Source organism: Opisthocomus hoazin, chromosome 16 (assembly GCF_030867145.1).
Source record: "Opisthocomus hoazin isolate bOpiHoa1 chromosome 16, bOpiHoa1.hap1, whole genome shotgun sequence".
Taxonomy (NCBI): domain Eukaryota; kingdom Metazoa; phylum Chordata; class Aves; order Opisthocomiformes; family Opisthocomidae; genus Opisthocomus; species Opisthocomus hoazin.
In genome coordinates this window covers 16,197,117-16,211,059 of record NC_134429.1, presented here as the reverse complement: position 1 = coordinate 16,211,059, position 13,943 = coordinate 16,197,117, and the positions used below count along the sequence as shown (strand labels likewise).

The 13,943-nt window shown below is 50.7% G+C and overlaps 1 protein-coding gene across 1 annotated transcript in view; it reads right to left on the bottom strand.

Moving 5' to 3' along the window:
* Nucleotides 1-1,234: 1,234 nt before the first annotated feature.
* The window catches only part of LOC142363353 (uncharacterized), a 30,702-nt gene continuing 17,993 nt past the window's right edge, over nt 1,235-13,943 (bottom strand). Inside the window, exons 11-21 of the mRNA XM_075437285.1 lie at nt 13,185-13,322; nt 9,013-9,186; nt 8,497-8,706; nt 7,666-7,823; nt 6,494-6,641; nt 5,800-5,921; nt 4,555-4,696; nt 3,837-3,973; nt 3,440-3,554; nt 2,336-2,403; nt 1,235-1,615 (exon numbers count right to left, since the gene is read on the bottom strand). Of these exons, the coding sequence (XP_075293400.1) occupies nt 1,402-1,615; nt 2,336-2,403; nt 3,440-3,554; nt 3,837-3,973; nt 4,555-4,696; nt 5,800-5,921; nt 6,494-6,641; nt 7,666-7,823; nt 8,497-8,706; nt 9,013-9,186; nt 13,185-13,322 (1,626 nt within the window). The 3' untranslated portion in view covers nt 1,235-1,401. The remainder of the gene's footprint in view (nt 1,616-2,335; nt 2,404-3,439; nt 3,555-3,836; nt 3,974-4,554; nt 4,697-5,799; nt 5,922-6,493; nt 6,642-7,665; nt 7,824-8,496; nt 8,707-9,012; nt 9,187-13,184; nt 13,323-13,943) is intronic.

Here is a 13,943-nt window from a genome sequence, read left to right as displayed (position 1 = left end):
GGCCCCTGACGCACGGTGTCCAGGGCCACGGGCTTGCCCAAGGCCACCTCTCCAAGGCTCCCAGCTCCCTGCACGCTCGGGGCACCCACCGTCCTCCTCTCCTCTCCCAGCCCCTCTGAGGCACTCGCCTACCTGCCTGGGAGACACATGGGCTCGGCAGGGCAGGCTCTGGCCGCCAAGGCTCCCTGCAAGCATGAGAGGCGGTGGCTGGACACCCCGTGTGCCATTTTGGGCTTCCTGGGCTCTGGCTGTGTGTTCTGGGGCACCGTGGACCCCTCGGGGCACCCCTCTCTGCAGCCCTGGGTGTCCCTTGGAGGGCACCCCAAGCCCCCGCTGTCCACTGTGGGATGCCCCTGTGCCTCGCTTTTGCTTGCTGGTCTGCCCGGTCCCCCTCAGCGTGCCGTTTGGGGTGCTCCGAGACCCTCGTTCAGCCCTCTGGGCTTCCCCTGCACGTGCCTCTCTGGCTTTGGATGCTGCCTCAGGCCATGGCTCTGCCTTTCAGGGTGCCCCAGGCCCCTGTTGTGTGAATTGCAGTGCTCTCCTGGGCAACGGGTGTGCCATTCCCCTGGCCAAGCACCCCGAACGATGCCGTTCTGAGCACCCCAAGGCCCCTCGGAGTGCATTTTCGGCTCCCCCAGCTCCTTGGCGTGCCTTTGGGTGCCTCTGCAGGCCCCGCAGTGTGCTTTCTGCTGCACCCCATCTCCCCTGGTGTGCCTTTCACTACGCCCCAGGGCAATCGGTGTGCCTTTTGGGGCGTCCCCGGGCTCGGTGCGTCCCTGGACGCAGGACTCCCGGGGGGTCTCACCACAGCGGGGCAGAGGGACACAGTCACCTCCCTTGCCCTGCTGCCCACGCTGCTGGGGATGCAGCCCGGGATGCGGTTGCCTTCTGGGCTGCGAGCGCACATCGCCGGCTCGTGTCCAGCTTTTCATCCCCCAGCACCTCCAAGTCCTTCTCGGCAGGGCTGCTCTCCACCCCTTCATCCCCAGCCTGGATTTATGCGTGCGATTGCACCCGCCCCTTGCACTTGGCCTTTTTCAACTTTTGGCAGCTTGTTGCTTTACTAAGCTTTTTGCTGCTTTACGAAGCTTGCATTTGTTGACTGGACAAGTAATTAGGGCTCCGGGGAAGATATGCTTCACCCCACCCCTCTTCCATTTGACTGAGTTTGTCTACAAATTCCAGCCTCCACGTGGCTCTGGGATCACACACACATACACACACACACTTGCCGTTGGGTAAGTTGAAAAAAAGCTGTTGAATAATTTAGGTGAAATATATCACAGAAATCACCAGGTCAGTCCATTTGGCAATTCTTCCCCTGCAGTCCTTCTCATCCCATGGCAACAGGAACCCAAAACCTTGCAGTCCAGCTAATATTTTACAAACATTTCTCCCGGTTTAGAAGTTCTCAGAGCTGACACTCTGACTCTCCTCCTGCAGCTGGGAGGCTGTGGTGTCTCCAGGCAAAGCAACATTTAAGTACCCAATCTCAGAAGGTTGAGAGGGGGATAAGGAAAAGGGTGAGTCTTGGCTTTCAGCTTCTCCTTCAGGCTTCATGTCTGACGTGGCCTTCAGGGTGCTGAGAGAGTCTGGCGGTTCTCTTGACGGGAATCTGAAAACAAATTTCCTCTCTTAAGTCATTCTGCAAACTTCATCTGACCCTCCATCACCTGCCACAGTCCCAACACTCCTCCCAACGTCTCTGCGAGGCAGTGCAGGGCGATGGTCAATGCCTTTCGCTTGGACTGAGTCTCCGCTACTCCTCCTCCAGCCAAGCAGCTGATGGCCCTCATCTACCCCAGAACCTACTCAGAGTCTCCGTCACCATCTATGGCATCCAAAGGCTGTAACCAAGACCACTGTGCTGGGTCTCCAGCAAGCAGACAGCAGAGCTATAGAGTCTCTTTGCCTTCCCCTTGCCCATTCTGGCACACATCATGGTTCTCCTGGCTATACCGGTGGAGGAACAGCTCAAGCTCCCCTCCTGCCCCATAGCCTGGGATGTGGGTCACACAGCTCTGGCCAGCAGTGGTCCTCTAAGCCTTGTAACCTCTTGTGTAAAGACACTCCTCCAAAACCACTGTGCGCCAAGCTCATTTTTAAATCCCTGAGATTCAGTGTTCCCTGATACATTTGGAAAATTTTAATTCTCCATCCCATTAGTTTCAGAGTCTTTTTAATACCATTCTCCCTTCAATTTGACCAAAGGAAAAAAAAATTTTAAAAAGACCCTTGGAGGTGAAAGCACAGGGTGGAGCAGCCGTAAAGCTCAACCTCTCCCTCACCACACGCACAGAGGCATTCCCCGCCTCCTCCTTTTACCCCAAGGTACCTGGTACGGGGAGATGGCAACACCGTACTCTGTGGCTGGTGTTCGGAGAAGTTAACACTCTTCGAGTCCTGGAAGGAGGAACGGAGACTTTCAGAGGGGAAAGTGCGTGTCAGACCCCAAATTTCAACATACAGTCTTGGTCTGCAAAGTGCCCCCAGCTCCACTGCCAGGTCTCCCCAGGACTCCAGCCCCACAGAGGTACTAGTCCTAGATCTGTCCTTTGGGTCTGAATTCAAACTGAAAAAAAAACCTCTAACTAGCCCAGGTGAAACAAACAGAAAGAAAGAAAACCCAGGAGAACACACAGACAGCTCTTGCTGCCAGGCCCCAAACAGCACTTTCATCCTTCACAGCTCATTTCCAGCCAAACTGGGCTCCCTCCCAATTTCAAAATGTACCAATAAACTTCCAAATCCACCTCTTTTACCTGAAGAGTTGTTGAAACACATTCTTTCACTTTCCTGGATTTTCCTCCATTTCTCCCCGCAAAGTTCTTCCCTAACTTAGTCGGTCCAAGCCTGAGTTTTTAGGGAAGGCACATCTTCCTTCCCTTCAACATCGTCAAGATTACGGGTCAGCTTGGCCTAAGGTTTTTTGCCTTACAGGAGTAGCATTCCCAACCACTCCACTCTGGGTTATTTCTCCCCATTTTAGAGTTAATTTTAAAACTAAGGTCTTGTAACAACTCTAGATCTGCACAAAAGCCAAAGAGACATTTCTGTACTTGCAAAAAGGATCTCGGCTCACAGATGGGGATGGTGCAGCCAAGAGTATTGAGCTTTCAACTCCCCACAGAGTCCCTTCTCACCGACAAAGCTGCTGCAATTTCCTATGTGTTTGGTGCTCCTTTCCATCCCGACCGGAGGATCGATTTGGCTTTTCTCCAGCACCCTCAGCTACAGCTACGAACACCAACCCTCACTCAAGAGTTCAAGAAGCATCTGGACGACGCTCTTCCTCATTTGGTTTAGTTTTAGGAGTTGAACTCGATAATCCTTACGCGTTCCTTCAAACTTGACGTATTCTGTGATTCTCTGATTGACTCGTGGGAGACCTCAGCTCCTGCAACCTGTCTGCGGAAACCAAGTCCTCTCAGAGACTCACCTCCATGGTGGGAGCATGGATGTTCCTCAGCACTTGCTGCGAGGTGGGCACGTGGTCGGAGAGATGGAGTCTGCTCTCGTGCAGCCGCACATTCTCCTCGTCCAGGATCTTCACTCTGAGCATGTCGCACATACAAGGCACAAGTTATTTTCCTTCTGACCATGCTACGTTTCCAATGGGACATTTTCTTTTTCAACTTCAGGCCCTTTGATCTCCACAACCTCCACCTGTATGCTGTGGGTTTTGATGGGGAAAGGGGCTAATTACACCCCACAGCAATTAAAAGCCACAGCACTAGTAACTGGGGTGCACTTCAGGCTTTCCTCTGGATTTCTTATGAGGAGTAGCCCGTAAAACCGGAGAAGTGCTGGGAAGAGGCACAGACATCACTGTTTACCTGCTCTGCAGGGTGGCAGCCGTAGACCGGTTGCGCCAAGGCGTCTCCTCTTGGTCAGATACCTTCTGGAGGAGCCGTCTTCTTTCCTGGAGTAATTTCTCGTTCTTGGCAGTGATGTGTGCAATCAGCACCTTCCCCTGAGCATTGTTGCAGAAGGAAACAAACACCAGTGGTTACACTTTTCTCTTCTCTGCCCTCTGTAAACCTTGAGGTGCTCTGCCAAAGGGGTCACCACCAAACAAGTTCGCTCCTAGAAGCGATACACTATTTGATGTAACATGCCCCAAAAAGTGTCTTCTGAGTCACTTCCCATCAGTAACATCTCTGAGGCGGAAGACGACGGAGCTTAGGTAGTTTCTGAATGGGATATGAGGACATGGATTCCCCCCAAGGGCAAACTTGAGCCAGGAATTTCCTTTTGGCTTCTAGTTCCTACGAGGATGGGCTAGTGGCCCTTGGCACTGCCAGCCGCTTCCCAGGGCTGCATCAGTCCTGCCCACAGAGCAGGAGCAGCACATGGGGCATTGCTCGCCGTGCTCCGACCCTCAGGCCGGTTAACCGTGCTATCCCGTTGCCTGCAAACCAGCTGTTCCTGAACCTCACCTCTTTGATTTCCTACGCTGCATCTCTTTTTGGAAGCAGGGATGCTCCCGCAGAGACCCTACAGCCTGCTCCCCTGCCTTCCCTCGCAGGAGCCGCCCTCGATGAGTTCTCTCACCTTTTCTACCTGGAGCTTTGACTCGCTGAGCTCATTTTCAAGCTGCTTAATTCTGCTGCCCCTTTGTTTCACCTCGTGGATAAAGGACTCCTTGGCTCTGCGGATCTTGTCTTTGTGGCGGAGCTGCATTTCGTTATATTTCCTGAGGAGGCAGAGACAAAGCGTCAGGCTGTGAAATGCCTTTGTGTTCTGGGTCACGATCAAGGCAGGACATGTCCTGTATTTCTTCAGGCTCTCCAAAGCCTAGAGTGGGAGCCTCAACCATCTATGCAGCTCCTTTTGGCTGCACAGCTAAAGGCAGAATGAGCACGCTGACTTTCTGGACTACGTCTTTCACCGATCAGTTCGGGGTTTTTTTGTTGTTGTTGCAAAAGTTTATATCGTGAAGTGTCACCCAAATGGAAACTGACTGAAGGACCAAAAGCATTCCCAAAACTGACTCCCAGCTTTACAAATCCTTGTGCTCACCACTCTCAGCTCTTTATACCAAACAGAGTTATAGATTCACTAAAATTGGAAGTAACGGGGAAAGGGCAAGCTCTTTATCTGGGTGGGGAGGTGGGTGGATAAGGGAAATTACTCGTGTATGAGGGAAAAAGGCTGAAAAAGAAGAATCCTACACGGCAAGGGTCAGGCAAACAGGCTGCAGAAAGAGCTACTTCAGTGGGCACTTCTTAGAGCTGCGACACTGGGGTTAAATATCTGTCTCTACTGAGACTTGTGATCATTGCTCATCCCCTCTAAAGTGTCCCATTTAGGCAGTGTTCTTGTTTATTTTTATCCAGCTGGGACAGAAGGGAAAATAACGTCAAAAAAAGAAAAAAAAAGAAAAATCTCTACCACATAACAGATATTTGCCCACGTTTGCTCAAAACTCATGACAAAAAGGCTACTGTGCTTCAAATTAGACCAAAAGCGCTCTGGGGAGAAACGAGCAGCTCCACAGGGCGTCTCCGCCGGTGCCAGACCGTGAGCAGCAGTGCCCGCAGCCCTCCCTGGGCACCCCTTCGCTTTCTGCGCTGTCTTCAGCTGCCAAGGAGAACACGACGGCAGACGCGTGACGCCTAACACAACTGCACGCGGGGCGTCGGGCTAAGGCAGACCTCCTGGTGCTAAATGCCTCGAACAGGAGAGACAAGAAAGGCTACAGGGCAGTCGAATCCAGTGTCATGGCCAGGCACCCGAACGGCGGGTCCTGGGTGGGTTTTTCTGTGCCGACACATCCCCTGCCGCTTCAGCCGGTACCTGACACACAGATCCTTCTGGTTCAGGAGACGGACTCCTTCCTCGTAAAGGGCTTTGTTTTCATCCTTCAGCAGTGAAAGTTGCTCTGAAAGCTTCTGGTTCTCCTTCTGACACTGGAGGTGCTGGAAAACATCTACTTTTTATTTGTGTGCCTGTGTCCTCAGCTGTAGGGGTCCCTCTGCCTCTTGTCAGTCTGGTCTCCAAAGCTTCTCTTCATAAATCCTACTGGTTCCCACCACAGATAACACCCACCCATTCTGCCTCCCAAGGCCACTGCCTCCTCCCCTTACAGAAGGGAGAGCGGGGACTTCTGTGCTGCTAGGGGGGCTTCCACAGGGCACGGCGAGGAAATGTGTCCTCCCACTGCCAAGATTTTCTTGCAAAAACCTCCACGCTCTGCAAGGAAAGGGGAAGAAGCCACCAAGCCATCCTCGTCTGCCCTCAGAGCTGCATTCCCAGGAAGCCTACACGAGACGGGATGGTGCTTTTTCTCCAGCTCCTCTTTAAATCAGTTCCTCTTTAAATCAAGAGTTCAGCACCTGGTTGGATGTGACCTTGTTTCAGCCGTTCCCAGGTGCAGTTTTCACACTGGGATGGTCCCATTTTTCCCCTAGAGCTCAGTGATCTGCTCTGGAGTCAGCCAACAGCACAGCACCCCCATGGGTGGTGAGGACCCACCCATGCTGCAGCTCACCTCGCTTAAGTCAGTTTTCTTCTCGTCTTCTGGGACGTGCAGAGTCTTAGCCTGCAGCTCCACGTGCATCTTGGCCAGCGATGCCTCCGTCTCCCGCGAGTGCTGGAGCTGCTGCCGCAGCTCCTCCACCTGCTGCTCCAGGAGCTTCCTAAAAGCATGTTGGTGTGACAGTGAGACACCGACGTGGAGGCCAGCCCGTGACGTGCCACCATGAATTCAAGGCTGGCTGCAATCTAGAAAACAATGCACTGCTCTGCACCTGCCTCGGGCAACGCTGGGAGTAGAAAGAAATCATCCTGGTTGTCCCCATGTCCCAGTGGCACGTCAAAGGGTACTCCTCAGTACAAGAAGGACATTGAGGGGCTGGAGCGTGTCCAGAGAAGGGCAGCGAGGCTGGGCAGGGGTCTGGAGAACAGGTCTGATGAGGAGTGGCTGAGGGAGCTGGGGCTGTTCAGTCTGGAGAAGAGGAGGCTGAGGGGAGACCTTCTCGCTCTCTGCAGCTCCCTGACAGGAGGGTGCAGTGAGGGGGTTTGGTCTCTTCTCCCAGGTAAACAGCAATAGGACGAGAGGCAATGGCCTCAAGCTGTGTCAGGGGAGGTTTAGATTGGATATTGGAAAAAATGTCTTTACTGAGAGAGTGGTCAGGCCTTGGACCAGGCTGTCCAGGGCAGTGGTGGAGTCCCCATCCCTGGAGGGGTTCAAGAAACGTGTGGACGTGGCGCTTCAGGACATGGTTTAGCAGGCGTGGTGGGGTTGGGTTGGCGGTTGGACTTGATGATCTTAGAGGTCTTTTCCAACCTTCATGATTCCATGGTTCTGTGTGATGATTCTAAGAGGGATCATCAAACCCAGCTGCACCGAAAGGGGGACTGCCAGTGTCTAGAGGGTAGACCAAATCACTGGGTTGGCAGGAGGGGCCCGGCACTTTCTGAGGCAGCTGAAGTCTCCAAAAATCTTTTAAATCTCAAAGAGGGGATCCTGTGGAGCTCTGCCAGGGGCACTGGCAGGTCAAAAGGAGAGACAGGAGGTGAAACCAGCAGTGCAGTGACTGTGAGCCTGCTTCAGGCCAGGCATGGAGCTGCAGGATGTACCTAGACAGCTGGCCCAGCACCATTTGCTGGCCCAGCACCTGCCCTCCGCACGCAGCACAGGCCTTACCCAGCTCTGGGTACCTTTTCAGCTGTTCCTCGTGAAGTTCTTGCTGCACACGAGCTTGATTATCCCAGGCCTCCTTCAAATCCTCTTCCAGGAGCTTCTTGTCTGAAACACGGGCCTCTACCAGCAGGAGTTGGTGCTGGGAATCTTTTAGCTTTTGCTGGAGTTTTGAAATCTTGGATTAAAATTGGACACAGATTAAACTTTTTGAATTTACAGGATGGTATCTGAATGCAAGAGATTGAGCTCCCTTTGATCCCTCAGTATCTGAGTCGTGGGAATGAAAGATTTGCTCGCCCCTACTCAGAAGTACTTCTTAATGGACTTTGACACAAAGACATACAAAGTAAAACATTTCCAACCGCTACCAGATTTTGGATCAGATACTATGTCATGAATCAGCAACAATCCTTTTTACACCTAATTTGATCCCACACACTTCAAAACCGAATCCAGCGCCCAGAGCAGGAATGTGGCAGAATCGATGCCGTGGAAAACACAAGCTTTCGCGATTTACCAGATAGCAAACAGCAGCAAATCTCCTCGGCAAGAACATGATCCAGGCTCCCGGTGTCTGCCAGCCCTGCTACCTCTATGTTGAGAGATACTGAGCTTTAGAGAGAGGAGTCTGAGCCACTAGATTTGGCTTCTAATTGTCTTCATTATACTCCCACTAGTAACAGATGTTTTTCCTGAAATATTTAGCCACGTGATCTCAAAAAGTAATAGCAACACGGACTTCAGGGAACCGACCCATGAGCTGCTAGTGCTTCTTCTTTCTGAATACAGCTGCACAAAACTGCTGAAAAACATACCTCCCATTAGCATAGGTCACACTGACGAGTTACCTTTTCTTGTGCTTCGCATGCTTTGGATTTCTCCTGTGCAAGTTTCTCTTGCAGACTGCTCTGCACTTTCTCGGCCTGGGAGCACTTCAGGAGCTCTTGTTCGAGTTCTTTGACCTTCTGCTGGCTTTTTTCCCACTGTGCTGAGAGAGAGCAGCACGTTTCAGTTGTGTCCGAGAGCTTTGCCTGGGCTTGCTTCAGCTCAGCTTTGACCTGAGTTTCAAAAGAAGAAAAAAAATTAAATTTGCACTTTAATATGTATCACCTGAAATACCTTGATCGGGAAAGGGGCAACAGGATTACTGAGCGGCGAAGAAAAGAGAACTACAGGGAGCAGCACGTTTTATTTGGAGGCGGTGCAATTTCCGTGGAGCTGAGACACAGCATGCTTGAGAGCCCCAGGTACTGCACGGACAAATGCAAATGAAGCCCAGCCTGTTGATCGGCACCTCAGACCTCCCACAGCCTGTAAAATGATGCGATGCTCTCCTCAAACAGTTCTCCCTGCTCTCTTCCTACCTTGGTGCACTCCTGCTGGAGCAACAGGTTTTGCTTTTGTAAGTCGACGTTCTTCTCCCTTTCGTATCTCAGCTCCCTCTCGGCTGAGCTGCACAAGTTCTGAACGCGACGCAAGTCCTGCCACAGTTGCTGCATCTTTTCCTTCTGCTGCCGGAATCTCTCGTCGGACAGACTCTGCAGGAACAGCGAAACGACACAGGTTACCTGGAAATCAACTGCAAGGAAAGATAAAGACTGGCCGTTAAGAAAGGCAGAGGTATGCCAGTGGCATTTAAGGGCATTTAAGTAGGAAGATGGGTAAAGCCAGGCAAGCATTTCCTCTGCCCCCACACTACGTCCTGCTCCCTACCCTGTCCATCCCCTCCGAGAAGCTGGTACAGCTCTTGGAGTTGAGGGAGAAGATGCAAATCCTGGAGGAGGGAACAAATCCCTGTTAAAACTTACCTGTCAAAAAAAAGCCACCCCACCCAGGCTGCTCTTCACTCTTGGCCCAGAGTCTCACTGAGGCAGATAAGCAAAGCAAGTCCTGGCAGCGCTACTGGCACAGACACGCTGGTACAACGTGACCGCAGCCTGGGCACCATGAAAGGGTCACCAATGGCCTATGGTGGCTTTCGGAAGATAACTGAGCTCCGTATGATCTCGATCCCTGCATCTGATGGAGCTTCACAGAGATTTTAGACCCCTCTGCTTAAGGCAGGTTGCTTTTTCCCTGCATCCAGGCGTGTGAACTCTCCACGCAGCTGGAGGTGGAGTCCCAAAAATCTCTGCAGCTCAAAGCTACAAATCGGGAGCTTCCCACATCTGGCGTATGAAAACCTTTCTTCCCAGCATCACTTTTGGCCATCTGTCGATCTGCATTCCCGCTTTGCGTCTTCACCCTCTGTTCTTGGGACCAGACGAAATCCACTGAAGACCAAGCTTCCCTTCTCAGATAAATCCCCAGATAAATTCCCGAGCTGCCAAGTCTTCATCCAGCACTGTGCAGTCCGGCCATGTCATTTGTCCTTGAGATCATTTAGGTTTTGTGGGGCTTTTCCCCACCTGCTTCTGTTGGGATCCTCTTCAGCAGCCCCTCTGTACCTCGTACCTTACTTTGGTGTTCTGTAACTGTACAGATTTGCTGTTCCTTGGTATCGGCACAACTCTGATCCTCTCCCTTCCACTCTCCTGCCTATGCAGGCCACCCTGTCCTCTCTTCTCTTACAAACTCTTCCATGGAATCCCTGTTCCTCCTCAGAATCCCCATCCTGGGTACCTTCTTCAATCCTTCCCCTTTTGGCAGGGCTCGCTGCCCTTCCCTTTCTTTTTTAGATCACACAGTAAGAAAGGTAAACAAATTCCATTTAAAACACAGCTAAACGTAGTGATAACTACGGGTGTTGCCTGCCACCTGGTAGACCAATGGGAGAGCAGTAACTGAGACAGGGGCATGGGGCACAGCAAACCCCAGCTGCTTGCGAGCTGCCGCTGCGGAGCAGCAGTTGTGGGACGAGTTCAGACACCGAGCATAAGGGCAGAAAATGGCAAGGAGGAGCAGGGAAGTGGAACATCTTCTGCCTACAGCAAGAGCAAGACCGCTGCAGGAACAGCGAGCCAGCTCCGTGCCTCACGATGCTAAAAGGAGTTGAGAAAGAGCTCCAAAAAGGTTTAAAACATTGAAAGACTGCGTAACTTCTTTCTTTCATGCGCACCAAGGGGGCCATGCGGTTTATCCAAGCTCCCACTATGTCCATAAACATAACGGAAGGAAATGACAACACTCGTATTTTCCAATTATTTTCCCCAAGGAAATCAGTCAGCCTCACATCCCCCCTACACGCTAACAGCACAGAACTGGCTTCCAGTCCATTTTACTTTGGTTTTGCCACCAAACTGCTGAAAAGGAGCACGGTGCAGATGGCAAAGCTGCCCATACCTGTTTAACTCTCCCATCCGAACTGCCTGCAGAGCTCTGCGACACGAGTAACCCGTTTTCTCCGAGCACCGTGCCTCGGTTTGTCCTCAAAGTCTCTCCAAGCGTGCCGTCACGCCACTCCCGGGTAGTCAGAAGATCTTGTTTTAGCTGGGCAATTTCTTCCAGTAACAACAGTTTTTCTTCGTTGCTCTCTTTTAGATGCTTTTCTAACTCCTCCCTCTTCTTGTTGCTTTCTACCAATTCAGAACTTGAAGTAGAAATAGTAAAGGAGAGAGACAATGATGCACATCCAAGGGAAAACACCCTCTGAAGGGGAAAAACTTGGGATAGGAAAGTCCAGCGAAACACTCAAGGCAACGCTCAAGTGTCTTGGGAGGCTCCAAAGGGAAATGAATCCCAGGTCTAGCAGTTCTGGGCAAGGGTCAGTCTCCCCTGGACACCAGCCCACGAAACCACGTGCATCCAAAGGGTCAGCTCTCAGTCACTCACGCGCAGGCTAACTGCTGGCTAAGGAAACACTCGCGTGGGGCCACGTCAGCTGCTCTGCGCTCACAAGCGGCAGAGAAGCGCTCGCACAGCGCCTCGCTGGGTGGAATTACGGGCCCAGGTCTCCCGATCGAGCTGTCTAACTTTCCTCAATCTAAACTCTGTGTCCTTATAAGCTAACCTACCTGTCTTATCCCGGTTTTACTTTACCTCACTACCTAGTTATCTAGGTAAATTTAGCTGACTGTAACTATACCGGATTTAATCCAAGCTTTTACTTACTAATGAGAGCCTGAGCATGGATGCTCCAACTCCAAATTTGTATTGATCTACTGAAAAGGGGGAGTCAGGGAACCTGTAAGAGCTTTATTTACAAGCCCGACCCCTGCCCTGCAAGGACAACCAAAATCCACAGCAGGATGCTGGCAGCAGTTAGCCCCGAGGAGCCCGAGCCCACAACGGGAGCTCTTGAGGACCATGCTAGTCCAAATATTGCCTCGCTCCAAGAGAAGTGGCCTCCTCCCTAAGGACAGCTCTCACTTATGCCGTACAGAATCTGGAATAGTGGGAGGAAAAAAAGGTTTACACCTGACTGATCAGGATGTCACTAAGGGAAACGCTTATTCACCAGAACCTCTACAGAGAGCTGCTGACACACCAAGGAAGACGCAAAGCTACTGTGTCCATTTTTGCCAGAAGCAGCACTACAGGGATTTAAAAAAAAAAAAAACCAACTAAAAACTTAGTCAGCAAAGATAAGGAGCAGAAAGTACCACAGACTTTGTTAAGGTTTACCAGAGCAGCTCTAGTTCATCTCTCAAGTTTTTGATCTGTTCTTCCAAAAATACTACTTTAGCCATCTGTTCTTCATACGTCTTTTCATCTGTACATAGACCTTCATGTTTCTGCTCAAGTTTGTGAATCTGTTGTCTTTCTTGTAGGAGTTCAGAGACCTGTAAGGTCAGAAAACACCACGACTTTGATCTTCTTCGGTCTCACAGAAATCTTTTGAGCAGTTTAAGGCAATCTGGGGACTCCATCAAGACACAGCTTGTGATTCTGTAGCTAAATTATGGTAGTTCTTCACCCTTGAAGAGAGATGTTCAAGTTCTTTTTCCTGCATGGGAAGTAGCTGTGTGTAAACTATCATCAAATCACATTTCTGTATTTGATTCCATCCTTCTGTTGCCCATCTGTAGCGCTCAGGGCTTTACAACACGTGCCACATTTCTTTACCGAACTAGCAATTCTTGGGAAAGAGTACAAAGCGTGTGTTCAGCTGTCTTGCACAGAGACCATCCTCCATCCAAGGCAACCCACCACAACTTTCTGCGGACGGCTGCTCTCCGCTTTCAACATCACCTCCTGCCTTAAAATCAGGCAATGGCAGACCCAGAACCTGAGACATGAAGAGAAGATGCCAAGAAAATAAAAGAGGCAAGGCAGGCACGAGGAGTGCATAAGGACACGGGAAATGCCACAGTGGACTGGAACCACAATTTGCCTTGTCCAATGTCCCCTGCTAAGCAGTGGTGAACCCAAATCCTTCAAAGAAAAATGCTGTTAAACCCACTAATGCTAGCAATGACTTTGACTCCTAAAGCTTTTTAATCAATAGTTCTTCCTGAGCGTATGCTAGTACTAGTAGTTCAGTTCCAGGTCTTCTCATCTACACCAAGATGAATTTATTTACGTTTGAGCAGCGTACACTAGCAGCTTCTGTCTGCATCAGACACTAGAACAACCAGGATTTCTCTACATTTCTCACCTCTGCATCTAACAAAGCATTATTTCTTTGTAGCTTCTCATGGGATACATTAATGAGATCCCTGCTCGCTGATGGTCTTTGGAGGCTCGGGAAGTCATTACAATGGCTTGTAAACTCTGATTTTGAGTCAGGCAGCCCCTGGTGAGGAAACAACAGGAGTTAGCGGATGTAATACACCTCTAACTACAAGGTCAGAAAAGGCTTTCTCCTCTCAAATGTCCATAAACCTCTTAAAAACAAGAAGAGAGCTCCAAACAAATGCAAAGAACTGTTTGCATAGCATCACTTCATAGCACATCATTAAAAAGCACAAGAACAAAGTAGTATCCAATTTACTCACCCATTCTATGTGTTGGACCTCCTGACAAACACAACATTGAACAACCTCAAATCTTGACCACAGGTGGGTATCACCCATGAGAACCCAACGATTTTATGCCAGGCTAACTTCCAGCACTCCTTTGGTAAATGATTCGTCCCAATACAGCTACTCCGGCAAAAGGGAATGAACCCATTTGTGAAGTCAGGAATCCCACCAAACACAGGCAAAGTTCTCTATTTGAAAGACCGTTAGAGCCACCCCGTCTCAAAAAGGTCATTGGATGATCCCTTTGATGGAAAAATAGTCCTCTCCTTAGGCAAAACCACCAGCCAACCGGTGGCTGAGTTCCAACCAAACTTCCAGGGATGTATGACTTTGATTAAAAGGTCCTTGGACCATGAGTAGATGGAACTACTGGGAGGCAAAGGGACTCTTCC